The sequence below is a fragment of the Medicago sativa genome, chromosome 5 (genome assembly GCF_051527215.1).
Source record: "Medicago sativa cultivar Bolivia chromosome 5, Bolivia_mono, whole genome shotgun sequence".
In the NCBI taxonomy this organism is placed as follows: domain Eukaryota; kingdom Viridiplantae; phylum Streptophyta; class Magnoliopsida; order Fabales; family Fabaceae; genus Medicago; species Medicago sativa.
In genome coordinates, this window is record NC_140753.1 from 71,989,201 (window position 1) to 72,016,661 (window position 27,461).

At 33.0% G+C, this 27,461-nt stretch overlaps 3 protein-coding genes and 1 pseudogene across 4 annotated transcripts; all 4 read right to left on the bottom strand.

The window, feature by feature from the left end:
• Positions 1-1,672: 1,672 nt before the first annotated feature.
• LOC146924684 (rhodanese-like/PpiC domain-containing protein 12, chloroplastic) lies at positions 1,673-5,802 on the bottom strand. The gene is made up of 8 exons (XM_085709629.1): positions 5,448-5,802; positions 5,176-5,301; positions 4,508-4,599; positions 4,024-4,124; positions 3,695-3,805; positions 3,186-3,294; positions 2,952-3,002; positions 1,673-2,074 (listed from the first exon to the last, which is right to left on the bottom strand). The coding sequence occupies exons 1-8, from the start codon at positions 5,653-5,655 to the stop codon at positions 1,904-1,906; spliced, it is 969 nt and encodes a 322-aa protein (XP_085565755.1). The 5' UTR covers positions 5,656-5,802; the 3' UTR covers positions 1,673-1,903.
• A 3,015-nt stretch (positions 5,803-8,817) lies between these two features.
• Positions 8,818-14,440, bottom strand: LOC146924685 (protein CLT1, chloroplastic-like; annotated as a pseudogene). Its single transcript, XR_015010233.1, has 10 exons — positions 13,972-14,440; positions 13,161-13,306; positions 12,491-12,528; positions 11,992-12,107; positions 11,111-11,210; positions 10,987-11,022; positions 10,493-10,543; positions 10,244-10,367; positions 9,747-9,872; positions 8,818-9,223 (listed from the first exon to the last, which is right to left on the bottom strand). The product of XR_015010233.1 is annotated as a protein CLT1, chloroplastic-like (transcript).
• Positions 14,441-17,610: 3,170 nt separating this feature from the next.
• Positions 17,611-18,201, bottom strand: LOC146924686 (uncharacterized). The gene has a single exon (XM_085711886.1). It carries the CDS (start codon positions 18,199-18,201, stop codon positions 17,611-17,613), a length of 591 nt encoding a protein of 196 aa, XP_085568012.1.
• A 6,009-nt stretch (positions 18,202-24,210) lies between these two features.
• LOC146924687 (AT-hook motif nuclear-localized protein 28-like) lies at positions 24,211-25,154 on the bottom strand. The gene has a single exon (XM_085710956.1). It carries the CDS (start codon positions 25,103-25,105, stop codon positions 24,272-24,274), a length of 834 nt encoding a protein of 277 aa, XP_085567082.1. The 5' UTR covers positions 25,106-25,154; the 3' UTR covers positions 24,211-24,271.
• Between the last annotated feature and the right edge of the window lie 2,307 nt (positions 25,155-27,461).

A 27,461-nucleotide genomic window follows, 5' to 3' on the forward strand; every position in this document is an offset into this window, starting at 1 on the left:
GACATAGAAATAACAACGATTCTGCTACTTACACCCCTCTCTCACATATTATTCCCAAAATACCCCTCGTCCCCTAGTTTGATAAAAAATGACAATTGGGCAAAATAATTTTCTTTTTTGAGCAGTGACATTTAATCTCTATCTTAATATCTCAACGCTGACGGTAACAATTTTTTTATGAGAATTAATATGACATTAAGTAAATATTTTTTTATAAATAAATAAAGACGACTATTTTAGAATTTATATTTATTGAAGAACTATTGTGATTATTCGTTACATATTCAACGACAAAAATGATTTTTGTATTTTTTTTTTGTGGTGGCCGGGGTTTGAATCCCGGTTTTTGCATATTTTTATGCAATGTCCATACCAACTGAACGAAGTTCACAATGACAAAATGATTTTTTGTCTTAACGAGCGCTCTAAGGAGACACTCTTTAAGAATTTCAAATTAAAAAATATTTATTAAAAAATTAACTAATTCAACTTTCAATACATATTTGAATGATTTTTATAAAATTTTTATTTTAGATTGTTAAAGAATGTCTTTAGGACACTTGTTAACACTTTCTTTTAACATTTTTTTCATTATTCAGTTTTTCATTTTTAAATATGTTTCATGTAAATGTGAAAAAGAAAATTGACAAGGAAATTGCACATGATCTTCTTTTTTTTTTGGTTACATGAGAAAAGAAAAAGAAGAAAAAAGAAAAGAAAAAAAAGGGATTACATCCTTACAAAGGACACCCCAAGAGCATCAGCTAGCAAAGCTAATGACAAACTAGAAGGAGGCGTTTGGAGCATAATTAAAGGATCTACGTTATTAGCTCCCAACTTTGCTAGCACATCTGCACATGATCTTCTATTAACATTAACATATCTTTGTTTAATTTTTGTGTTTTTTCGTTTTTTATTCATATTCAATTCAAACATGAAACTTCGTTTGTTTAATGGAATAAGTATTCAATTCAAATATCATTATGTAAAGTACGACTACACATACTCAATTTAAATACGTTGATGTAAATTCAATACAAGAACGTATAGACAAACTAGGTTCAAATACTTTTTTTTTGGTACAAACTCAAGTACGTTTACTTAAAAGATGTAGCTCTATTTAACTATTTTCTTCTTTTCTCAGTATTACACATCATCATTCATGATGAGATAAATAGCCCCACTTCATAATTTCTTGACAGAATTAACATATTTGATTAGCGTCAAAGATTAGAATGACTAACGAATTGAATGTAAATTATGGATGAAAAGACATTCAGATTGAAAAAATTTACGTATCAAAATAGTTTTCCATTAATATGATTGAATATTATTATATACACCGTAAAATATGTTTTTCTCTATGTTCTACTAAAATTCGCTTTCTTCTGAGCCTCTTGGAATGCAGCAGTATTAAATCTCTAAAGGAAAATTTTGCCACTCATTTCGATTCTCCTCAGCCTGATGGATTACTCTGCAGATGTGCGCACAAGATATCCCATTCACATAAAAAATGGTTTTTTTTTTCAATTAATCGAAATAGTTATTTAATTTTCTACATAATTTTTTTTAATAAAACAATTTTTGAATGAAACTTACACACAAGCATATATATAACTATAAAATCTAAAATGGTATTTGTAAAATCTAAAACAACCTGCCCTAGAGTGGGTCACATCAAAATTATGTATGTATGCTGAATATGAGAGCCGTGGAATTGAAAGGAAACAATTGTAGGAGAATAAGAAAAAAAATCAAATAAGCAAGTTACAATTACTTGCAGAGGAAACCAAACAACACCTTATAGGCACCTGATATGTAACCTTAATTTTTTGAAACAAGAACTAAAGAATCCTCCAATTCAGAATAAACATTTCCATACCAATATTTAATCGTGAACATCTCATGCCTTGCCTCTCAAGTAAGAGTTGAAAGTTCCGAAAGGGTGACTTGCTAAAATATTGGATGGAGTCCTCTCACCAAATTTCACTCTGTTGTATGTTGGAATCGACGGGTCGGCCTGCACCGCATAGGCATTGATTCCTCCAGAAATATTGTATATTTTCCTGAACCCCTGAAATATTATATACTCGCATGAACACTTGTGACATGTAAGATCGTTTAGAAGAACTTATGAAAACAACTTGCTATCCAAGATAGCTTATGAAAACAACTTATATAGAAATAGTATGATTTTGTTTTATCTTTTGTTATAGAAATGGCGTATACATAAGCCCTTATATGATAAGGGCTTATTCCATAGAAAACTTCACTAAATTGTTAGTCCAAACAGAACCCAACTATCTAATTGTTACTGACTAATAGGGTTATCTGACAAGACTGTGGCCTTTCAGAAGTCATCATCATCCTAAGCAGTGGTGTACCTTGTTCGTTAAGTTAGCAAACAATGACTACTATGTTGTAGTAACTTAAGAACATGAGAATTAATTCCTCAACATGTCAGTTCCGATTCCACAAACATATATAGGAGCTGTCTTTGTTTAGGAGGTAAAAGAATTCTTCAAAAAAGTTATTTTAATCAGTGTTGTCAATCATGGATTGCAGAAAATAGCAGTTTGTTCAATTTCAATTATGCTACAATACTATAATCACCATTTGATGACACTTTATACTAAACCGGGTTCGTAGAATAACAAGTGTTTGTTAAAATTCCTCAACACTATAGCACTACATTACCGATCTTGGACAATACTGACTATTATAAAGTGAAAACCATGTGATTCTATGAGTTGTCTAGAGTTTACTACTCTACAACATTCTCTATCTTAAAAACCACATACAGATACTACATGCTTAAAGCAACAACTGTCTACAATGCATAGATTTAGAATAACCACTAACACCAGTAAGTGGACAACAAGTTACAAGGTAAAACACACATAGACATGCTTAAACTTTTAAGGCCGAATGACCAGACAAAAATTATTTACCTGTGACTGCAACCATCTGGCAACCTTTAACGACCGAATGCCGTGATGACACTGCATTTAGAAGTCAAGTTATTGAATATGTATGCAACAAAGTTTGAATAATAACTAAACATCTAATTCAGCTTCAGTATTGAACAATAAACTACAAGTTCTGAAGATGAATGAATTCAAACATCGGAAAACAAAGGCGTATAATATAACCATTTAAACTTGGACAGCTAAAGTTGTACTTACAAGAACATATGTATCCTTTTGAAGATCAAATTTAGTGTTTATTTCAGGCATCCAGGTTCCAAATTGAAGGAGGGGAAGAACCATAAATCCTGGCAAAGATGCTTTGTCCCTGTGTATGATGAGAGTATCATTAAAAGAAAGGATAATCAAAATCAGCTACTGTAAACATGAAAATATAAGTAAGATGAAAGGACAATTCAAAAACTAAAGAAAAAAAATAGATGCATGAAAGTGTAAGCTACTAGATGAATATCCCATTCAATCTAACAAAAGTACATGTTCTAGTCTACGAGATATCAAAAGTGCATTATTATTGAAATTTTCTCGAAACTTTCTATTCTATTTAATTATAGATCAGCATGATATTGTCTATTTTGTGCAAGATCTTTTCCTCATCAACTTATCATCACTCATCCAGGCTACTAAGTATTAATAGTACTAAACTAAATGAGTAAATGCAATTCAATGATTTCAAAAACTAGTTAAAGTCAAAGAAAATAGGAGCATACACTTCTTCAGGCTCTCGAACATCAATTAACTGTGCCTCCTTTGAGAAATTGGGATCTTGAAGTTTCACATGTAGCTCATCAGGTTGAATGTCTTGAAATACTGATTCGTCCCTAATAGTTAAAGGAAAAGATTTACGAGGCTTAAGAACACTCACTGAAATAAACAACTAATACTACTACTACCAAGCCTTATCACACAAGGTGATGTTGGCTAATTGGATCAAACAATAAATAAGGATTTACCAAAATAACCAAATATTCAATAAATTTCCCGTCCGAAAGAATCACATTTTACCATCCAACATAGAAAAAATTATGCCAGGAAATACCTTTCAGATAAAACTTGCAGCAGGTGCCATCCAAATTTTGTCTTGCACATTACAACTTTGTTTAAAGGTGCACTAAACACAGCCTCCTCAAATTCAGGAACCTGTAGCATTTATAACATCAGAGATATGTCCAATCACATAATTGTGCTACTGTAATGTAAAATTAATCTTAGAAAAGGCACTTCCATAATTAGGTCTATATTTCTACTTCATGAACTTCACTCTACAAAATCATATGGCATAATTATCGTTAGCAAAAGAAAATCCAAGGAAAAGCATAATATATCCTTTGCCCGTTTCTCATAAACCCAAAGAAAGTTTTTGCTTTATAGTAATTATATCCCTTCCTCTAACAGACAAATTTACAGAAGAGAGTGATGCATACCAACTAGAATCACCTAAGCCAGAAGCACAAAAAGTAGCAAATCATGAGTAAATTGAGAAACCCTAAGCACAAGCTTTAATTTAAACCTAAGAAGCATACCATTTGTCCCTTTCTCACCCACCCAAGCCTTCCTCCTTCTTCCTTAGATGGGCAAACCGAATGGTCCACAGCAAGATCGCTCAAATCTTCACCTGGACACAACAAGAAACCTTATAAAGTTAAACTGAACAAATCATATCTTCCAAAACCACATCCTACAAATTGACAAGAGAAAACAGCTCAATTCAAACAATGATGTGTGTTTGGTTATACGGTGACAAATTTTTTATTTTTTATTTTTGAAACGGCAAATATTATTAAGTGACAAGCCTGTGTAAGAAACACGACAACTTGTCGCAGAAATGAAATACAAAAGTGTGGACACCGTATATAGACTTTTATCACATAAATGAAATACAAAAGAATGGACACCGCATAACCAAACAAGCTTTTTTAATTTCTATTTAAAATCAATTTTATTTTTATTTGGATACATTGAGGTAGGTAGGTTGACCAATAGACTTGAGGTTAAAAATCAATTTTAAAGGGAAAAACTCCAAATTCTAGATTCAAGCTAGAATCAATTCTAATCGGGAACATTCATATACGTTAAAATCAATTCTTCACCTCTAGAATCAATTTATCATCCTCTAAATGCTGAACCAAATAAACGCATAGACACTTTACGACACTGCATTACTTAAATTGTACAATCCAAGTTTTTTAACCTGCAGAGAGTCTCTTTTGAAGATCCAACAATAGTTTCTCGTCGTCTTCTTTCACCAACAAATGCTGCACCAATACTTCCCTTTCTCCACCACCTTCCACAGCACTACTCCCAGTGCTATACAAAGCTGAAAACAAAACAATGATCATATTTTTATTGATTTTGGAAACTCCACATTGCATCACAAGGTGATAATCTAATCTTTGGGGAGCAAAACATTGCCTAAAAAACAGAAATGAAAAATAAAAAGTGGGATTTGCAGAATATGAGTACTTGTTGCATTGGGAGACATGGTAAAAGTAAATGGTGAAAGAGGAAGAGAAGAAGGTGGGTGAAAATGGAAGGTTTTTGTGGAGGAAAAAGTGTGGATTTGGGAGTGAGAATGGAAAGGAAAAGAGAAGGAAAATAATGATGGAATTGTGGAAAGTACAGAGAGGTTTGGAATCGCCATTCCAACTCGTAATCGACAAACACTCAACATTGCTTCTTCTGCTTTGAATCCACTTAACACATGGACAACACAGAAATGAAAACTATGTGTATATATACACACACGTTACAACCTCAAAAATAATGTTTTCAGCTATTTTGGAAATAAAATACTCCCTAATAAATTGCAAAAATAAACAAGAGATTTACCCCTTTTGACTTAGTTATATAATAGAATAAAAATAAAAATTGTATTCATTATAATTAGTGGTAATTAAGTAAAAATATTTCCTTTTTTATACGATATCAAAAAACTAAATGTACTTAACTATCTTTCTTTTTTTCCCCTAAAAAAAGTGAAAGATAGTTGAATACATTGAATTTTTTCGATTTCATAAGAAATGCTCTTACTAATTTACCCCTAATTATAATGACTATCCCTTCAGAACAAAATGTGAAGAAACCTATGGAAGAAAACCTACAAAGTTCAAGGCAAAGTAACCATACAATTGCATGATATAGATAACATGACTTATGATTAAGACATAAGGCAAAACAACTCACAATTCAGAAATACATTATACAATAAACCAAATCACTAAAACACTAAATGAAGGACAGAGTTAGAGTGTAATTTATGACAAAATTAACAAAAACTTGTACTCAAGATGTTGAGTGCAAACAAATAGGAAAAGAGACCCCAAATTCAAACGTTACACAGTCAGAACTTGAACCCTATGTCCGTGCATTGCTAAGTCTAAACTCTAAAGTATTGTTGGTGTACTCCAAATAGCTAAAAAGTTGCGATGATGGGTAACATCACTATAGCTTAATTTTGAATTCTTTGTCAATGATGCCGCACATCATGATTTAAAGCAATGGATTGACAGGTTGAAACATTTGATAATCTTATTGAATCTATCAGTAGTGTTAGAAATACATTGACTCTAAGAGATCTCCCAAGTCATCCGGTAACAGAAGAACTGAATCATATAAAATCAACCTAACTCAATCTAGTACATTCATTTTGGAAGCACCTGACAAATATCAAATTATAAAGCTAGTATAACATAAATATAATGACTCGCGTACGTCAACAGTAGATAACTCTAACAAAAACTAAACTAAAACTTCATATGAAATCAAAACCATTTGCTCTCACACACAACTCCATACTAATTTAAGCCGAAAGAAAACATCCATTCCCAACATATGACTGATAAAACCGAAATCCTCCAACAACTAAATGCCTCTCAGATAAAATCTGAATCACATCCTTAAGTACAGACACAAGCTTATGAATTATGATGTCCTTAAGCATGTCCTTCGAATTTTCAACAATATATGAAGTAAAATATACTAGCATTTATCTATTGTGACACTAAAACATAGCTGCAAAAATAATGCAATGGATAGACAAATTCATCATATTCGTTCCATCAAAATCCATACTAAAATAGAAAGGTTTTGATGAGAGTGATTTTCACTAATTGAGCACAAACATTGCAGGCAACAATTGATGATGCCAACTAATAAAAAGCAACCAACCGCAAAAATAAACCAAACTTTGTAAAACAAAACAATTAAAGCAAATAATAATTGATAGAAGGTAAACAAAATTGTAAACAACCAAAACATTTAAGAGAATAACAAGTTTTTTAGCCATTGGAAGCTGAAATGAGAGAACCCCAGTAGTATTTTTCGAAAAAGTTTTAAGCTTTGTTGTTGGATGGATTTATGAAAAAAGTAGAGAAATGTGTACAGGTGGGTATGTATGTATATCCAATCCAAGTGTATGTACGGTAACACAATGGAAATGACAGAACCAATTTGCAAAAGCTACAAAATGTAGGTTTTGAATTAATTCAATTCAGAGTGAATCAGCGTGATTCTGTCATTCCCATTGGCTTATCAAACATAGACCAAGAGAGTTGAAGGAAGGAAAACTGTTGAACAAGATGAACAAAGGCGTAATGGAATTATGAGCCGCATACTTCTTTAACCTAGAAGGCTAGAACCATATCCTCTAAATCTTTTCTTTAAATCTAAATAGGGTTAAATATATTTTTGTTTTTATAAATATATCGACTTTTTATTTTAATCTCTCTAAAAAAATTCTTCGACTTTATTCAACAAAAAAAAAAATCTTCGACTTTTTTGTTTTTCAAAAGTTTTCCATCTTCAATTTTGATTCATTTTCTTAAGTAAACTTATATTAAAATTTATATTTTTAAACAAAATTTTGAATAATAGTTTATAATATTATAAAAACTTCTTCAAAAAAAAAATGAACTTTTTAACGAAACATGAACTAAATATGAATTTTTATGTTTGATGGTTAAAAAAAATCATATTTATTTCATGTTTAGTTAAAAATTCTAATTTTTTGGAGAGATTTTTTACAATATTTTACCTATTTATGTTCAATTTCATAAAAAAATACAAATGTTACACATGAGTTGACTTAAAAATAGAGACCAAAAGTGATATGTTCAATTTCATAAAAAAATACAAATGTTACACATGAGTTGACTTAAAAATAGAGACCAAAAGTGATGATTGAAAATTTTATAAGGACTGAAAATCGAAGAAAAGTTTTAGACGGACTAAAACGAAAAGTTTGTATATTTATCGGGATCAAAAACATATTTAACTCATCTAAATATAAGTGGTTTTTATAATGAATAAGCTTTTTCTTTTGTGCTTTTTTTTTATTTCGTCGTTTGAATGCGGCGTTGTGTTATTCGTCGTTTTGTCCTATGTTGTTTGATATCATGTTTTGTTGTAGTGTTCGTTTGATTCTTATTAAAAATCGACTTCAGTCAATTACAGATTCGAATGCATGAATATTTCAGTCAATTTGATTTTATCATATTATTCACAGGCATTTTATCATTGTATGTTTTTAAATAGGTGGTATGAGTTTGATTGTAGTTTCATCATTTATGTTTTTAGAGACATTGAATACGTGGTTGTATTTAATGTATTCTATCAATTTGAATGAATTAATATCGTTTTATATAATCAACGTGGATTGATATTGAGAGAGAAAAATCTTGTATAAAGAGACGGATAAATATGAAGTGGGTAGTTCTCTTTTGCAGCTAGAACACAAAAATGTGTCTTGTTAAATGATGAAAGCACAATAAGTGAAGTTATTCAACTCGAGTCTTGTTTGTTCTTATAGTAGAAAATTACTAAATATATGTGACTATTACTAAAACATTTATTATATATATATTCATAGTAATTGTATATCCTTAGTCAACAAAATTGACTTTTACTCTCCTTTTATTTACTTTCCTAGCTTACACAAAATTTGGATTTTGAGAAATTTTCTATCCCTATTCTTTCTTTATCACTCGAGCTTTTAAGCTCACCATGAATACCTACAAGCAATTTATTGAGTTTACATCTAATATACAACAACAACAACATTTTCCTTCTCTAGGTGGAACCCTCTGAGAAGGAAGCACCTGAAGAGCCATTTGAAGGAGTCCATGCATAAATGAGTAAGCCAATAATGAGAACTATGGCCCCTGCCACAAAGCCTGTGGGAAGAGATGAAGCAACACCAAGGTATGGCAATTGAAGTGTGAACACATAGATGGATATTGGAACTGCCACAAAACCAAATTGTATATATCAGTTGAGTATAACCTCAGCATTCACATCAACATGCATTTGTAATTTAGTGTGTTTATTCTACAGTGGCGAAAATTTGATTTTGTAAAAGTGATTATAGCTAAAAAAGTGTGTAAGGGAAAATAATCTATGTTTGGATACTTTTACATAAAAGTGAGTTGAACAATAAATTTGAGTGTAAACATCATGTTTGGAGGTAAAGGCTACAAATTTTAGCTTCATGTTAGAATCATTTCTAGTCGAGAACCCTAAATATACCAAAATTCAATTTTAAGTCTTCAAAATCATTTTTGGCTCTTCCAAAAACTGAATTTAAACATGCACTTAGTTTTTCTATATAAACTTCTCAAAACAAGATCATGTGAATATATGAACAAGAATATTCAATTCCATACACATGCACACACTGCAAAAATAGTAAATAACTTGATATTTCATAGTTGTCATTAAGCAATATATCAACGTCAGTATAGCTATACTTCTGTGAAACAAGCATACCTGAAAATGTTGAGGCAAGACAAGATACAACAGCTGAAGAGATCTTCAGGAGATGAAGCAATGCAATATTGAAACCAATGTTTACAATAATAAACAGCAATGGCAGCAGAGGCGCACCGTCACACCCTGGAATCAAAGAGAATGCTTTCTTTTTTGTATCATAATAATCACAAAACTAAGAATACAAAATTAGGATTCTGAGCCAGCCCAATCCCATCGAACAGATAATTGCGATTCTTGAAATTTTACATTCAAATGCATCTTGCCTTGTAACATTGAGGCTATAGAAGAGACGATACAAATCAAAGTAACATAATAGGATTTGGGTAGCTCAGTTGATTTGTCAAAGCGTTTGAGGAGTTAAAGGATCGAGATTCAAACTCTGGTGACGGAGAAAATACTAATATAACAATTAATATACTAACATTCTTATGGGTACACGCACCAAAATTGATCTATAAAAGATATGATAATATGTAAAAGGATAAAGAGCTTACCACTTGATAATGTACCAACATTTAGGAAGCAAGCTGCACCATCTTTGAGGTAGTTTGGTAGTTGACTGAAGGGGACACCCCATAGTTTTGACAAGAATGGGAGAAGAAGGCATATGAAGAGTGCCTACACTGATCATATATGTGTACCTTTAGTCATTTAGAGTTTAGACATCCATTGGTAAGGATATTTGTAAACAATTCTATGTAGTACAAAAGTTGAATATTTGTAACAGATTGAAGGATACCTACTTGGAATGCAGATCCATAAGAGTTGACAACGAACAGGTCCACAGAGCCTCCCTGTTTCAGATAATACTAACGTATTATTTCCTCTCATGGGAAAAATGAAAAATACAAATTTAAAAAAAAAAATCTAAGTTTAGAGTGTCGAACAACAAAAGAATGCATGGTCGGGTTTGATTATTAAAATGAGTCCACCATGTATCACTGAAGTTATTATAAAATTACTATTGCAATTTAGTAATTTTGTTTTCAAAAATAAAATTACTATTGCAATTTAGTAATATTGTTTTCAAAAGGTTTTAAAGAAAGGTTTGCAATTGTGAATTGAACCGTGATGTCAAAGTTTTTTTATCGCAATTGAGGCTGCATTTGTCCACAACTATCCACAATACCAAGGATCACAATGCGACCGTGACTCCCCCCAAGACCATATTTTTTAAAAGCCATGATTTGCATAAATCTATGAATGAAAACAATTTGAAAGTCAACACTGTGCATACCTTCAGTTTTTTGTTTGCATCCAAAAAGATTAGCTCCTGCAAAGTCGGAAAATGCTAATGTAAGCCATAGAAAAAATTTGTTTAAAAGTTGAGGAAAATGCAATGAACTTGAGAAGACAGTAACCTTCAGCACGGTATCGGCTGCTTGGAGTAAAAATGAAACAATCATCAAAAGACTCCAAAATAAGCCACCGTCCTTTAATGAATTTCCAGTATCAGGTCCGCTACAATAGTAAATAGTGGTATAAATAAAAAGGCCTAGAGAGTAAAAACAAATCTCAGATGGTTCCTACCGGATAGTAACATATATGTCCAATGTTGTAAAAGAGTAATGTTTCCAACGTTTTACAACAGGAAATCCTTCAAACTGTGATTTCAAAAATCACAAAGGAACACAAGTAATATTACGGCATGAAATATACCGTTACAATTTGAAAGCATTAAGTAGTCTTTGACCTGCAATCTCTTAAAACATATGTTGAAGAAGAAACCTAATATCATACTGGCGTATCAGAGCTTACGAACACGACTTATCAGTACTTGAAGAGCTTATAAATATATGCTGAAAACAGCTTCGATATATTCATAAGCTCTTCAAGATAGCTTATGAACAAGCTTATAGTTTACTTGAAAACCATCTGACTTTATTTTATCTTTTATTATAAAAAATAGCTTATATATAAGCACTTATATGATAAGCGCTTAATAAAATTGTTTATCCAATCAAGGCGTAAATAGTCTTTGACATGCAATCTCTTAAAACATACACGTTGCAGAATCCTAATATCATTAAATCAACTTGCCCAAAAATTCCATAACAGGCAACTGATAATGATATTGCCAAGAAGTTTAGCAACTATCAGAATTAGTATGTTAACTAAGCCATGGTCATAATTTTAACTACAGTCTCAAGATTCAAGAATGTAATTGCCCTTAGTGACACTCACAAACTGAGCAACCACCAAAACATGGCATCCCTTAAAAAAATTAACATGTATCACTGACCTTGCAACGGTAACAACTACACCAATTGTGACAAGAAAGCATCCAAGTAGGTGGTTGACTTTATATCTTCTCCCGAGAAAAATAATTGACAGGAGAATTTGCCACACTAGAAAGGTCTGCAACAGAATAAGTTTCCGAATTAACTATGCTTCTTTAGTTTTACCTACACATAGATGAGCTCGACAGAGGCCAAGTTTGTTTAATTCAAATTTGCGACCAGGGAGAACATGACTAGCCATACAGGATGAAACATATCCAAGGGCTTCTAGTTTGGAGTTGGTATTCATACACCAATTTGGTATCAGTATTGAAGAAATTTTCAGTTCATATTAGTGTGTATCAAAGGTTTGTAGATGATTCTGAAATTCATATACTTCATTTGGATACAAATATCATTAACTAAGTAAAGATCGTCAACTGCTAGATAAATCACGCAGATGACAGCAATTAAGGATAAATGCAACTATGCAAGCGAACATTTAATTGCTGAGTCGTTTACCTGAGACAAAATTGGAATTGAAGCTCCCGAGAGAATTGCTGATACAAGAAAGAGCACAGAAAATTATCAAATTAAAATTCAGATTATGAATTCGACCGAAATATGATGCATGATAAAACATTATTGCGTAATTTGATCCATGTAGCCGACCCCACTTAGTGGGAAAAGGCTTTGGTTGTTGTTGTTGTATGATCATGTTTGTGAAAAGATAAATCATGCAACGTAAACAAAGATGAATCACAAACTAGTGTTGAACCTACGGGGAGGGATGTAAAAATATGTTTTATTCATGCAAATACACTGTCTTGTTATACCTGATAATAGTAGTAATCTAATAAACAAGTGTTACACGTTAACCTAAGAACATTTCATCATCTTTTTCTAACATAACAATACTGTTTTTTTGCAAAGGATAACATAACATTATTACTCAAACGATACGATAATAGCGAAATATATGATTGAATGTTTGAGTAAAACGAGTGTATAGTATATTACATTAAATCAGTTTAACAACACTAAATGTTTTTCACTCTCATAAACAAAATGCCCTACAGCAAAATGTAAATACTTTTTGTAATCTAGAAACATAATTTGATATGCTTACTCATGTATAGAATAACGAGTTGAAAATGAAATCCAAAGCAAAGAAAAAAGAATGGAAAACTACCTCCTGCAGCCATTCCAGTTGCAGCAGCAAGAGCCTCCAAAAGACCAATAACAACAAATGGAGTCTTTGGCAAACTTAACATCTCATCAGTAACAATGCCGGCACGGTGCCGAATATACATAATGCCAAAATACACAATCGCATATCTGAAGAAGAAAAAAACAAAAACAAACACATCACTCCCTCATTTCAACTCCCCAATTTTTATCATATTCAAGGATTAAAATAAAGGTTTGCGACCGCTATCAAAATTGTGAAATTGTTTGGATTGTCTTATTTGAGCTTGTCTATTGGCATTATATCATGTGTAAGACTGTTTAAGAGAGCTTATGAAAACAGCTTATTACCATAAGCTATCTATAATAGCTTAAAAAACAACTTGGTGTAATTTATATGAAAAATGTTTGACTTTATTTTATTTTTGATGACAGAAATAGCTTATACATAAACATTCATATGATATAAGCACGTAATTAAGTTGTTTACCCAAACCATGATGTGTGAATCATGGTAGGGTCATTAATCTAACAACTGTTTTCTTTGTGTTTCCCATAAGTTCCATCCATCAGAGGTAATTATGTTCGAGCTACTATCAGACACTAAATGTAAACACCTCTCAGTTGGGATTCAAACCTTCTCTAACAGCTATTCAAACTTTGATCAAATCCACAAAATTCCACTAAATAATAATTTTTGTACTCCCTAAAAAAATAAGGTGTAAACAACTCTATAACACCGACATTTCTGATAAAAGACGTATCATGTGTCCGACACGACATTAGAGAAAAGAAAAGAAAAGTGAATGAAGTACCCGAAAGTGGAAAGCTGTGCAAGGAAGAAGGATACTGTTTCAAAGGAACCAAAGCTAACTTATAAAGAACTCTGTTTCCGACACCCATTACAACCGTCGCCGCCGCGGCCACCGCCACCTCCGCCGGTCTATTCACACTCTTCCCCGCCACGTCATCATTCCCTACACTCCCATCCTTCACCGCGTAATTGCATGTCCCCACCTTCTCCTTCCTCCGCCGTGCGCCGCCGTCTCCGGCGGCGCCAACCACCGTCAACTTCATTCTCAACGTCCTCGTCGGCTGATGGAAATAACCATATCTGATCCGGCAATCCCCAGTGATCATCTCCGGTCGCCGGAGTCTAACGCCGGCAGGCAGTGCAATGGCTCCGGCGTCTGGACACCGCCGGCAGAATGATGCCATCGATAAAAAATTAGATTATGATCAAAGAAATGAGAATGAAGAAATTGTATTGTTTATTAAATTGTTAAGAGAAATTTGAAGTGTGTTTGTCATATTATATGATTAATTGATTTGATACATCACATCACAAGAATACTACTCGACTTTAGAATATGATAAACTTTAGAATATGAACCACAAATTCAATTCACTTTGTTTAGAAGAAAAATTCAATTCACTTTCTATATCTTCATTTTATAGAATTAATAAATAAATAAAACTATATAAATATGTCTATTACCGAATGATCCCATTATATCAGTCAACTTTTTGTTTTTTTGGTTAGTGTTAAGGAGGTTACGTGAATGATCCCACTGTATGTTTCATATTTAGATGTTTCTTTTACCATAATGGTGTTGGAGTTCTTGACGGGTTGAATTTTGGTGGGTTATTGCTTAGAGGGTTAAAACATAGAGTGCGTACGAAAGATGTTGTAAATAGGAGTATTTGTTCTCTTCTGTGATTATTTTGAGTAACGAGTCTATAATTAGTGACTATTTTGTAATTTCACTGTATTGAAGGATTATTGTGTTTATTTGTTACAAATTAAGGGACGAAAAATAAATATTTACTCAATTTTAAAAATATGAAGTGTTAGTCCCCTTGTTTTAAATTCGGTTTATTGCCCTATATTTAACATTTTTCTAAATTTTTTATCTTCATCTCAATGTTGGATGATTTTTAATGATGTAACATATTCATTTACGACGTTGCCGTGTATATTAAGTCATACAGAGTATCTACATTAGCAAGAAAAAGGTTCATAAATGTTGTGACGTCATAAATGAATAGACCACGTAATTAAAAAATGACCCAAAATTTTGAAAAAAGTTAAATAAAGGGGGGAAACTAATTTTTAAGATAGGGAGAACAAAACTTCAATTTTTGAAAATAGAGGACTAAAAGTACACTTAATTCTATTTAGTTTTTAATTTCTTAAAAATAAAAAAAAAAACTAAAGTACATATTGTTTAAATAACTAAGCTAAATAGTATAATTGGTTAAAATATTAGAGTGAATACTTTTTTTTGTGAGAATGAAACACCTCATTAACATGAAATGAGTCGTATTCGCATGTTGTTTCGACAATGAGTCGTTTTATAGTCAATAAATGTTGACTTAATTGATAAAGAATTGACTCTTCCATAAGATTGTGGATTCAATTTATGTTAAGCTTTGAAGTCGACTCGAACTTTAATAGGTTCGAAATCTAATTCGCTTAAACTTTATTATATATATATTAAAAAAAATAAAGAAAAAAGAACATTTTTACAATGCCAAGTATGTCATTCACAATTTGATGGTGCTCAAAGAATGTACTTAAAGAAATACATTTCAATTTGAATTCGAATTCCCAACTTGTTTTCGTGGAATAGTGCATGAACTCTACCGATAGAAAACTCGTTGAATGATTCCAAAGACCAAAGGAAAGGAATCAATCACTAGGAACTCCCGTGCTGCAAAGAGTTTTTAGTGCTAGTAATTAACGAGGTCCGTCAATGATAAATTTATTATTTAGAGGATAATGTGAGTATAATTTTTAGAGAGAACAATTTTTTGTTAGATTTTATTTATCCTCATACCAAACTTTAGATTATAAGAACATCTTTCTCTCGAGAATCTGAGAGTTACTTCCTCCGTTTTAAAATGAGTGTCACTTTAGCCAAAAAAAAATTGTTTCAAAATGAATGTCACTTTACATTTTCAATACAACTTCTTCCAACTTTACCCTCAATAAATACTCAAATTTTTCTCTCACACAATTTTCAATGCAACTTTAAGTTTTTTTTTTCTTATAAAGTAAGGGTAGTTTAGTAAAAGTGTTATGTCTAATAATTATTTCATTCCATTTCTCAATCTAAGTGCAATTGGCTAAAGCGACATTCATTTTGAAACGGAGAGAGTAAAAAACAAAGTTTCTGCTTTTTTTTTGTACAAATAGTTCCTACTTTTATTTTGTGTGAAAGGAAGTGTTTCTACTTCACAAAACATAGTCCACATTGTTAGTGATTTGAATTTAACAAATAATTATGCATTTTTTATTTTGACTTAAATCAACTTTTGATCTTTGAAGTTAAAAAAAGAAAAACAAAGTTTTGGTTCTCCTAGTTTAAAAATCAGTTTTTTGTCCCTCTGTTTAACTTTTATTGGAACTTTCGTCCCTCGTCTTATTTTTGGATCGTTTTTTTTGTGACGTAACATATTCATTTGTGACGTAACAATGCTTATTAGACATATTTTTGTTGACAAAAATATTTAGTGTCGTTTAGTAAGTATTACTTCGTCGTAAAAATAAATAAGACTCATCTTAAAAAATGAAACAAAAATAAAATGGAGTAGTCAACTTGGTGATAAAAGTAAAAATTGACTTTTAAAATAGGGGATAAAAAGACAAAATTTTCATTGAGACATCAATGATTGTATTTATAGTTGTCAAATTGGATCACATCAACTTTGACTCGACCTAACCTATCGGGTTAGATAGAAAAAATGGGTCAAAGAGAGATCTTATATTTATATTTTAAGCAAAAGACAATAAAATAAAATAAAAACTACAAACGGGGAATTGAGTTCAACTGGACAATATTGCGATAGGAGAGAATTTCTTATGAGCTATAAATCACTTTGGATTATGGTTTAGACTCAGGGACGGACCCAGGTAGAGCCTTATGTGGGCCTGCGCCCTCACTACATTTGGAAAATGAAAATTGCTTTTCTGACATAGAATACTTCCTATTGACACATGGAAATGACCAAATTACCCCCAGCGGTTGTTAACTGCCGCTGGGAAACACGCCGGTAGTTAACTACCGTTGAGTGCCAGCGGTTGTTAACTACCGCTGAAGCTGAATGTAGCGGTTGTTAACTGCCGCTACGTGCTTAACATTTTCCAGAAGCTCATTTCCATCTTCCTTATTTTGTGTCTTTCCTAACCAATTTTAACTTTCATTTTCATCTAAATTTTTTATCAAATAACCAATTGAAAATTCTTCTAAAATTTTCATCTAATAATACCTAAACATATTCATCCAATATTTAACAGGAACACGATAAAATTAAAACGCAAGAAATAATATAAAACGAACGTACGTATATGTCATAGAAATAGGAAAATGTATGGAACATGTCATAATAATACATCATGATCATCATAGTCAAAAAATACATAAAAAAATCCTAATACTAATCAGCCTTGCCTACCCTGCCTCTGCCTGCCCCCTGCGCCGCCTGGAAATCTGATAAGTAAGGGCAGACTTAGTAGCACTAACTATCCGCATGACCTCCTGGACAACCTCCTCTTTGGTCATCTCGCCATGCCTGGCCACAATATCTCGGGCTATGTGCGCCACATCCCGGACGATCGCCAGTGTGTCAGGCATCTCCCTGGCATGCTCCTCCTCAATCAGCTGCTCCACGTTCGCCGGCCTGGGAGGGGATCCCTCATCAGGTGGGAGAATGTGAGGGTGAGAGACTCTGGCATACCAAGCCATGTAGCCAGGAACATGCTGCCATGGTGTCTCACACCCATCTACCCAAGCAGGTACAAGCCATGGCCGAGCGTCCATCAACACAGTGGTCAGCATCTGTGTAGGCACCTGAGGGACAGCTGAAGGATGTCTGGGAACGTCCTGGACAAAGGAGAATTGCCTCTTCACCCGCTCAGGCAAATGACGGTACACCATCTCCTTCCCGCACATGAGCCATCCCGAGTAAGTGCACAAGATATTAAATGGGTGTATGTTTCTGTGATCACCATAGGTAGAAAACCTGACGTCATCCACCTCCATGTGATCCAGGCGTGAGCGGTAATGGTGCACACTCTTATGGCCTTTGCTAGTGAGCCATCTCCCAGCACATGGTGTCCGCGGGTCCCACTCCGGGTTACGCTTCCTTGGGTAAGTGTAACACCCCGTTTTCCCAACCTAAAATTTCATCATAAATCAGAGTATTTTAAATCATAACAGTGTTACATACTTCTTGAAAAATCATAAAATGGATAATAATAATTATCTCTCAAATTCAACATCAAATTCTAAAACCATGCAGCGGAAAATAGTTCAGCATACTAAAGTCTTGGCACGCAGGCCTTATCAAAAATCTCATAAAATAGTTCAATACTTAGTCATAAAAAGTTCATAAAAGACACGTAAGGAATAGATATAAAAGTAAGCCTCATCCCGTTACGTATCAGAGCACCTAGACACAAGTGAGGAGTCCACTCACGAACACTTATAGTCTTTATTACCTGCAAGTTACCCATACGAAGGGCAACATTTTCAAGCAGAAGGGGTGAGATTTCACAGTCAATAAATTAAGCATATAATTCATCAAAATGCATTTAACAACATAAAACATTATTAACATATCAAACATTTATCATTTGGCATTATATCAAAATCATAATCAATTATCATCATTAGTTCGTAAACAGATATCCTCTTTAATTCATAAGCAAAAATTCATCTTTAAATCATCATCAAGTATCATCATATATTTAACAATTTAAGACATCATAACATCAGCATTAATAATCATTTATCATCATTTTATTATCATCATCAATCATAAACAAACATCATCATCAAAACATCATCATCTAAACATCATCATTAATCATAATTCAACTTAACACTTGACCCGACAACACAACTCAACTTGACAATACAACTCTTATCAACTTAACAACTTAACATCAACGACAAATGCAACGACAACAACTTCAACATCAACGACAAATGCAACGACAACAACTCCAACTTAACATCGTACATATGCATGTGGTACCAGTCAATAACATAAATGAGCGTAATTAGGCTCTTCAACGTGTGAGCACAAAGGCTGCCGGGCCTAAAGCCCCCAACTTTAATGAGCACAAAGGCTGCCGGGCCTAAAGCCCCCAACTTTAATGAGTATGCAATGGACTCGACCTTCCAACAACTCAGACAACATCGTGAACAACTTATACAACTCATAATCATGGATAACTTCTTAAATTCTGACAACATAGACCGACTCATGCAACTTCAAGACATTAACAGTCAACAGCAGAAACCAGCAGCAAGATACAACATATAATAACACTTGAATGCATTAACATCATCTAAGGAATGAATTACATCAACATAATTATCATAAAGCATCATAATATCACTCATGCAACATCACTACTAATCTCAGTCACCTGAACAGACTTCTGGAGCTTCTGAAAGTATCCTAAACAACTCTCTTTCTTACTTCTAAGGTCAACTCATGTCTACACGTGCGAAAGGATCGCATCGGACAATTTTGGGCAACTAACAGTCTAACTCGCAGTGGCGAGTAACTTTGCTCGCAATGGCGAGCAGAGCGTGCATTCTAGGGTCCCTAAGTCCTTGCTCGCAATGGCGAGCTATTCTGCTCGCAATGGCGAGCTTACAGGTCACTCGCAGTTGCGAGTTGCATTGCTCGCAGTGGCGAGCTCTGGGTCCTAGCTCGCAGTTGCGAGTGTTCTTGCTCGCAGTTGCGAGCGATGAATGTCAGTACGGCCAGAAACCTAAAAATTACAACTTTTCACTTATCTTCATGATTCTTTCATCCAAATAGCATCTAATTATCATCTTAGGCAATATCTAAGGTCTGCACACTAATTTTGCATCAATCTAACATCTTTTCATGGTTCAATCATCAAAATCGATCTTAAACCTAATTCCCAATTCTCACCAAAACTCAACCTAATCATGCTAAATTCATTCTACAGAATTATACCCTTAATAATATTGAAAATTAGTCTCACCCTTACCTGGTAATTGCAGAAATCGCAGCCCTCTCTCTCTTGTTCTCCTCTTTTGACCTTTTCTCCCTTTTTCTCCAAAAACGTACGTACTCTGTAACTAACTTATGTCTGCCCTATTTATCTTTTCCTATTACTCTTCTCACTACTAAATTGCTCATCTCACAACACATCCCCACTTTTATTATTTTTATTTTATTTCTCATATCTTATTTTATTTAATAATAAAATAAGTCTCAACACATCATAACATCTCTAAAAATCATAACATCGCATATATCACATAATTTTCAGATAAATCATATATCTCTCATAAAACCACGTAAACCTCGTAAATCACTTACATTCATAAATCATATTAGAATATGAATATATTCTAAACTTCATTGAATTAATTAGATAATTAAGACGGGCGTTACAGTAAGGACCTGACAAATGCTCCAAAATCCATCCCTGCAACAAAATAAATAATACACAAAAATAATTATTCGAGTTAAATATTCAATAAATCTAAAACATTATAAAATAGTCTAACATGATAATAAAATTTATAAAATAAATTCATAAAGAAATTAAGATAAATATTACCATCAAAAGAGTCGCAGAGCCAGCCATCGTTCTGTTATTCAAGATAACAGAATCATCCAGATAATCGTAGAGGTAGGCTAAGGTCATTCCTCCCCATGACCACTTCCCAATCGCCCCCAAGTCCGCCATACAATCAAGATATATCAAGTCAATGTGTCTGTTCGTTTTGTTAGTGAACAGCGCACAACCGACGAGATATAGAAGGAAACTCCTCACACAACACGCCTTCCTCCTGGCTCTCTCCTGCATCTCCTCCCTCGACTATGGATGCTCAAGTCGTCTATCCTCAGTCAGGTGCTCCTCATAAACCCGCTTCAGTGCGGTATAACTGATATGACCAGGAGATTCATCCATAACCTGAGCTCTGGCATCAGCATCTGACATGCCCAACAACCTGGTCATCATATCAATCGATCGGTCCCAATCCATCGACTCATCGTGCTCCAACATGCGGCCGTAAATAGGAATGTGCAGAACATTATGCACATCGTCCAGAGTGATCGTTATCTCCCCCACAGGTAGATGAAAACTACTCGTCTCCGTGTGCCACCTCTCGCATAGAGCACGTATCATGGCATGGGTCACGGTCGAATACCCAACGTGTATCAAACCATGGAGGCCAGACCCCTCCACAGGCTCCCAAAACCACCTCAAAGCCTCCTCCGGCTTATCAAGCTCCTTCAACCTTTTCCCTGCGTTTACGCACTTATAACCCGCTGCATCATGCCACATCTGAAATTCAAATTAAATAAGACATTGTCACTATTTTAAATAAATAAAACACTTACGCTACATTATTTTAAATAAATAAAACACTTACGCTACATTATTTTAAATAAATAAAACACTTACGCTACATTATTTTAAATAACTAAAACACTTACGCTACATTATTTTAAATAACTAAAACACTTATGCTACATTATATTTAATAATTCAAACACTTACGCTACATAATATTTTAAATAATCACTTTAAAACATTTAAAGAATTTTAAATAATTTAAACACTTACATTATTATGGTTCACCCAAAGAGGGTTCGCCACGTGTCTCGCGTAGTCGGACAACAATGACGTGGTCTGAGGTCCTCCAGGAAAGGGAGCCTCTCCAGCAGGATAGGGCGGTATCCGCGGAACACGACAACCTTGTCGTGGCTGAGGCTCACGCTCAGGCTCACCCTCGGGAATAACATTATGTGCCTCCATATAATCTGCCACAACATCCTCTGGCATCCGCTCATCATCTCCCACCTCCTCATCCTATGCCCCGGCCTCCGGCTGAAAATACATCCTCTCCTCCTCCATCCGATCATAGCCAACAAAATCATCATCCGCATACCCAGCATAATCATGCGCTGGTGTCGGATCAACCACCTGGGAGGAGTCATCCACATGTGCCTGTGAGCCCTCTCCATGTATCATCGGGTCCCTGCGCCTCCGAGTCTTAGGGACATACGGGTCTTCAGCCCTCTTTTCTCTCCGAGCACTAGCGGTACTCGCCTCTTTACCTCTCCGCATCCTATCCTCTCTAATAACCCGTTGCTGCTCATCTGTATCCCTAGCCATATCTGTACAAAACAAATTTTAAAAAACATAAATAAGTTGACAATGTATTTAAGAATACAATGTATCTAAGCATTTACTTAAGGCATCGAACATAGGCGAACATAGACATTCATACAATGTATTTAAAACTTTTAAGGCATTGAACATAGCAAGTAACATGTAACATATCAAAAATGAAACTTAGGCATTATATAACATATAACACATTCATCAAACATTATATAACATACCACATTATGTCATGCTTCAAACTTGCCAAAAAATTTAAAAATCCAAGCTTATAATAATTATAACATATATACTTTATAAAATTGAACATACTTGAAAACAAATTACACAAAAAAAAACAATATTTCCTCACTTATGCATTTTAACAAACACCTTATGTGCATTCTAAATTAGGAGCACAATTAGTGTTATATGAACATCTAAACAACTACATTGTACCTAAACCTACTCTAAACAACAATGCCAGCATAAACAATCCATTACAACATCAAATTTTATACTAATTTGCAATTTCTAAACCTAACCTAAACACTAACATTTTGCTATAATTATGAAAATACAACCCTAAATAACCTACATTGCATGTAAGTAGGATTAAGATGACTTACTTGTGATTTGCTTGAAGAAATTAGGATGATTTTCGTGCAAATGAGGTTTGGGTGATTTTGGTATAGAATTGGACAACTTTTGAACCAGAAACTGTAACCAGAAAATGGAGGTTTCTGCGTTCTTAAGATACAGAATGCAGCGGCAGTTAACAGCCGCTGGGTCTCAGCGGTAGTTAACTACCGGCGTGTTTCCCAGCGGTTGTTAACTACCGCCAGGGGCATTAAGGTCATTTCCATGTGTCAATTGGAAGTATTCTTTGTCAAAAAAGCAATTTTCTTGGAAAATAACATAGAAAACTACTACCCATTGTGTTGGTGGTAATATAGAGTTTTCTGTTCTTACATTTTGCGTGTATGTGTAGTTCCTTTTTCCCCTTAAAATAATGAGTTCATAGATAATTAAAGAATAGAATATGGAGTATATATACAAAAGGCATGGCAAATAGAGAGAAGTAAGGAGAAGAAATACTATTCTTTTGATAATTTAATAACACAAAATATATATATAATTATTTTGCTAGTGTTATGAGTTATGATTATTTGAGTGAATTTATATTATTAGTTTTGGTAGTGTTTATTTTTTCCGTAGGTATATTATTAGTATGGCCTACACTACTTAAAATTTCTGGGTCCGTCCCTGTTTAGACTTGATATCATTTGTAAATCAAACTCTCAAACAAGCAAGGGGTCTTACCTACTTATCTTTATAGTTCTCTTTTTGATAAAATTCATTGTTATATGTTAAAATTCATTGACTTTTACTCTTATTTGAATCACGTATTATGTTAGCTCTTTTTTTTTTTTTTTTTTTTTTCTCTCTTACACATGAGCCATGTTCCATATATGAAAGATCTGCTCTCGAGAGTGTTGAAATGCACCATTGAGATTGGGTTACAAAGTACAAAATAAAAAATAGTGAGGGCACACATACACAACACCAACTAAAATAAACTATAATTATGAGCTTTAGCCACAATTCATGCCCATAGGTTTATAACTTCGATAATTCAATCAGTACATATAAATATAACTACTATGAAAAATCTTGAAAACATTTGGCATGTGACTATCAAATACATAAAATTAAGACACTGGTATTTTTTATTTATTTTTTTAATTTTCAACCATTAATATCTTTAAGTAAGACATACAAATTAGAAATTAAGTTTATTTTATTCAAACTTTTGGAAAGAAAAACAAAAAAAGGAAACACCTAAGATTCTTTAGATATTTAGTAGTGTGAGTGGAGTGGTTCCACATAATGTCATTCTTATTAGTAGAAAGATGATGAGGGGGCATTTGGTGATTAGGCTAAGTTTAATTGACATCCACACGATCGAAGCCCAGAAGCGCGTGAACAATAATGTAGTTGTTTTTGTTGTTGGATTCATGTGCAACATGATCAACATTGTTGATGACACCAACGATATACATTGGGTCATCTTCTTCGATTTCTTGAATAATTCCATTGATAGAGACCATCCTTTGGAACTCATGTATCTTAAAAAGAGTAGCATTGATCCAAACAACACCGGCTGCATTAACCTTCCCACCAACAACTCCACCAAATGTTTTTCCATGACCACCCGAGAGGTATATAGAAAAAGAGGAACATGCTGGATCAATGATGAATCGCAGAGGGACACGATCACAATTAGCATTTACATATGTTCCAGATATAGATATCAGATGGAACGGTCCTTCAAAGGTTAAAGATGGGGTGCAAGTTACCGAGTGGAGAATGGTAACATCAGCGACAAGACCAGAACCTCTGGATACTATTATTCCAGCTTGACGATATCGAACATAGTTTATTAGAGTCTCCACGATATCATTTCCATGAGCAATCTCAATCACAACTGTTTCCATGAGTGTTCCCATGTTTTTACCAGTAATGACAGGTTGTTTAGGCTTGTTCTTAGATCCCAGGGGTCTGCCCCTAGGTTTTTTGGAGGATGATATGGTAAGTTCCTCCCTTGGGTTTTGATGGAAATCAATATTCCTACTGGAGGGTAGTTGTCTAGGTGATGGTGTTTGCATCATCAATGTCTCATTGTTGTTGTTAGTGGTGATATGAGAGATCATGTAGTCTCTCTTAGTTTCCACCATGACATTGACAAATGAGTTATTCGATAGTGTGAAAAATGTCATATGGTTGTTATCAGAGGACTCGTTCTCAGAGTTTGGGGAGAAAGGTGAAGATACACATTTGTTGTTTGTCATTATTAGGGATGTGTGTTTTGTGAGGAAGAGACCGTCAAACTGATAGAGTATTTATAGTCGTTTCAAATGTGGACCCCACCAATTGGTATTTCAAGTTGGATTGCAATTTTCCTTCTAGATTACCTATTAAGTATACAAGCTAGTCATTTAGTGTGAGAGAAAAGTAGATATTTCTGACACTCGTATGAGATATCATAATTAAATGAGCCGAGAAGTAAGGAGATATTATAGAAATGGTATATTCTTTAAAATAGAGTCGTCGATTGAACACCCCATGACTCATTTTAGAGTAAATTACACTCCCCTTCCCTCAAAGATGTTTGAACTACACTCCATTCCCCTCTTATGTTAAAATATACACTTCCCTCCGCTCTTGTTCAAAACATATTAGAAAACTTTTCACTCCCCTCCCCTAAGAGAAGCTTGAATTACATTCCCCCCTCTCTTATGTTAAAATCTACACTTTACTCCCTCAATATTTAATTTTTATTTTTAATAATCTAGCAAAAACATAATAATCTAACACACTTCTGAAAAAATAGTATTGCGGGTCTATTTTAATATAATAAAAATTTGAATACATATTTTTCGCTATTTTTTATTCACAATTTCATTAACTTGTAGTTTTAAACCCTATTATAAAATATGAAACAACACAAAATAAAATTAAAATATGTGAAAAATTCCTAAAGAAAATAAAACATGGTTATTTAAAAGTTAATTTTATACTCTAGATTATAAAATCAATAGCAAAATATTTAAATTTAATTATCATTGATATTTAAATTATAAATAAATGAATTAATTTTTCTTAAATGGTGGTTCAAAATTAATATATATCATAAAAATATTTATTTATGTTAAAATAGATTAAAGTGTAGTGCATATTTAATTATTAAGGGATGGAGTTATAATTCAAGCATCTTATAAGGAAGGGGAGTACAAATTTTACTTTTCAAGGGAGGTGAGTGTATATTTTAACATAAGAGAGGAGGAAAGTGTAATTCAAGCATCTTTGAGGGGAGGGGAGTGTAATTTACTCCTCATTTTAATATCATTGAATTGAATTTAAAACGTTAAATTAAGATAAGAGTTATCTTATGTTCAACTAAAAATTTATATTTTCCTTCAAAAAAAAAAACTAAAAACTTATATTTGTTGACCACATCCCTTCTAAAAACTTATATTTGTTGACTACATATTGAATAATTGTTTTTTAATTCAATAAATTTCGGTTGCCTTTATATACTTGTCGTATGCACATGTTATACGAAAACAGAGATGTAATGGCACAGAGGGATGTACATTGGATAGGGAATATTATTTGTCAAAAAGTTCAATACCAGAAAATTTATCTTTTTTTTTTTTTTTGTGGTGTTCTCATAGAAAATTTATCTTTTAACACAACAATATTTATTTTCACAATTTAGACTCCTCAAAATTATATATATATATATATATATATATATATATATATATATATATATATATAGAATTACAGTTGAATAAAAAGGAAGCGAAGTACAAGATGCGTAGTTAAGCCTTTTTAGATGGCAAAATTAATCTTCGTAAACACAATATTCATAGATCTAAGAGACATAATAACATTATGCATGATTATTTCAAATCTATGTAAAAAATCATCAACACTGGTGCTAGAAAGGCAAAAATATCAAATAAAAATTAATTATAAAAAAAATTGTTGATTGCAACATTATTCTTTGTGAAATTGATTAAGTACATGTAAATGTGTTAAAAATTATAAAAATGTTAGAACTTTGAAATGCATTTCATAATTAAGAATCATAACTATATTTTATATTCAATTTCGTGGGAAAGTTTAACTTATTAAAAAAAACTACATTTTTTATTTTAAAATGTATTCTTCACTCTAGAGTTATCAAATAAATTTGTATAGATTCTCTAAAAAAAAAATTTGTATAGATGTTGGCATCGTACTAAAGTGCAAATAAATTTTGGCTATAATTTCATTGTTGAAAACTACAAACCAATTTCTTATATGAAAAATGGCAAATATATTTTTTACCTTTGATTTTTGTTGGCAATGTAATTTGTATAGATGTTACCATTTTACTAAAGTGCAAAAAAAAAAGGCTATAATTTCATTGTTAGGTGTCAAAGACAGAAAATTACAAGCCGATTTTATTACATGAAAGATGGTAAATATACTTTTTACCTTTGATTTTTGTTGGCGATGTATTTTTTTTAGCGGTGAAACTATTTTTTATAAGCTTAGAGCATCCATATTGATAGGGTCTTTACC

Coding starts and splice junctions, on each gene's coding strand:
- LOC146924684 (XM_085709629.1), bottom strand. CDS start 5,655: ATGTTGAGTGTTTGTCGATTACGAGTTGGAATGGCGATTCCAAACCTC. Junction 3,003..3,185: donor AAAAGGATACATATGTTCTT/GTAAGTACAACT, acceptor TTCTAAATGCAG/TGTCATCACGGCATTCGGTC. Junction 2,075..2,951: donor CCAGATGGTTGCAGTCACAG/GTAAATAATTTT, acceptor ATAATATTTCAG/GGGTTCAGGAAAATATACAA.
- LOC146924687 (XM_085710956.1), bottom strand. CDS start 25,105: ATGACATTTTTCACACTATCGAATAACTCATTTGTCAATGTCATGGTG.
- LOC146924686 (XM_085711886.1), bottom strand. CDS start 18,201: ATGGAGGTGGATGACGTCAGGTTTTCTACCTATGGTGATCACAGAAAC.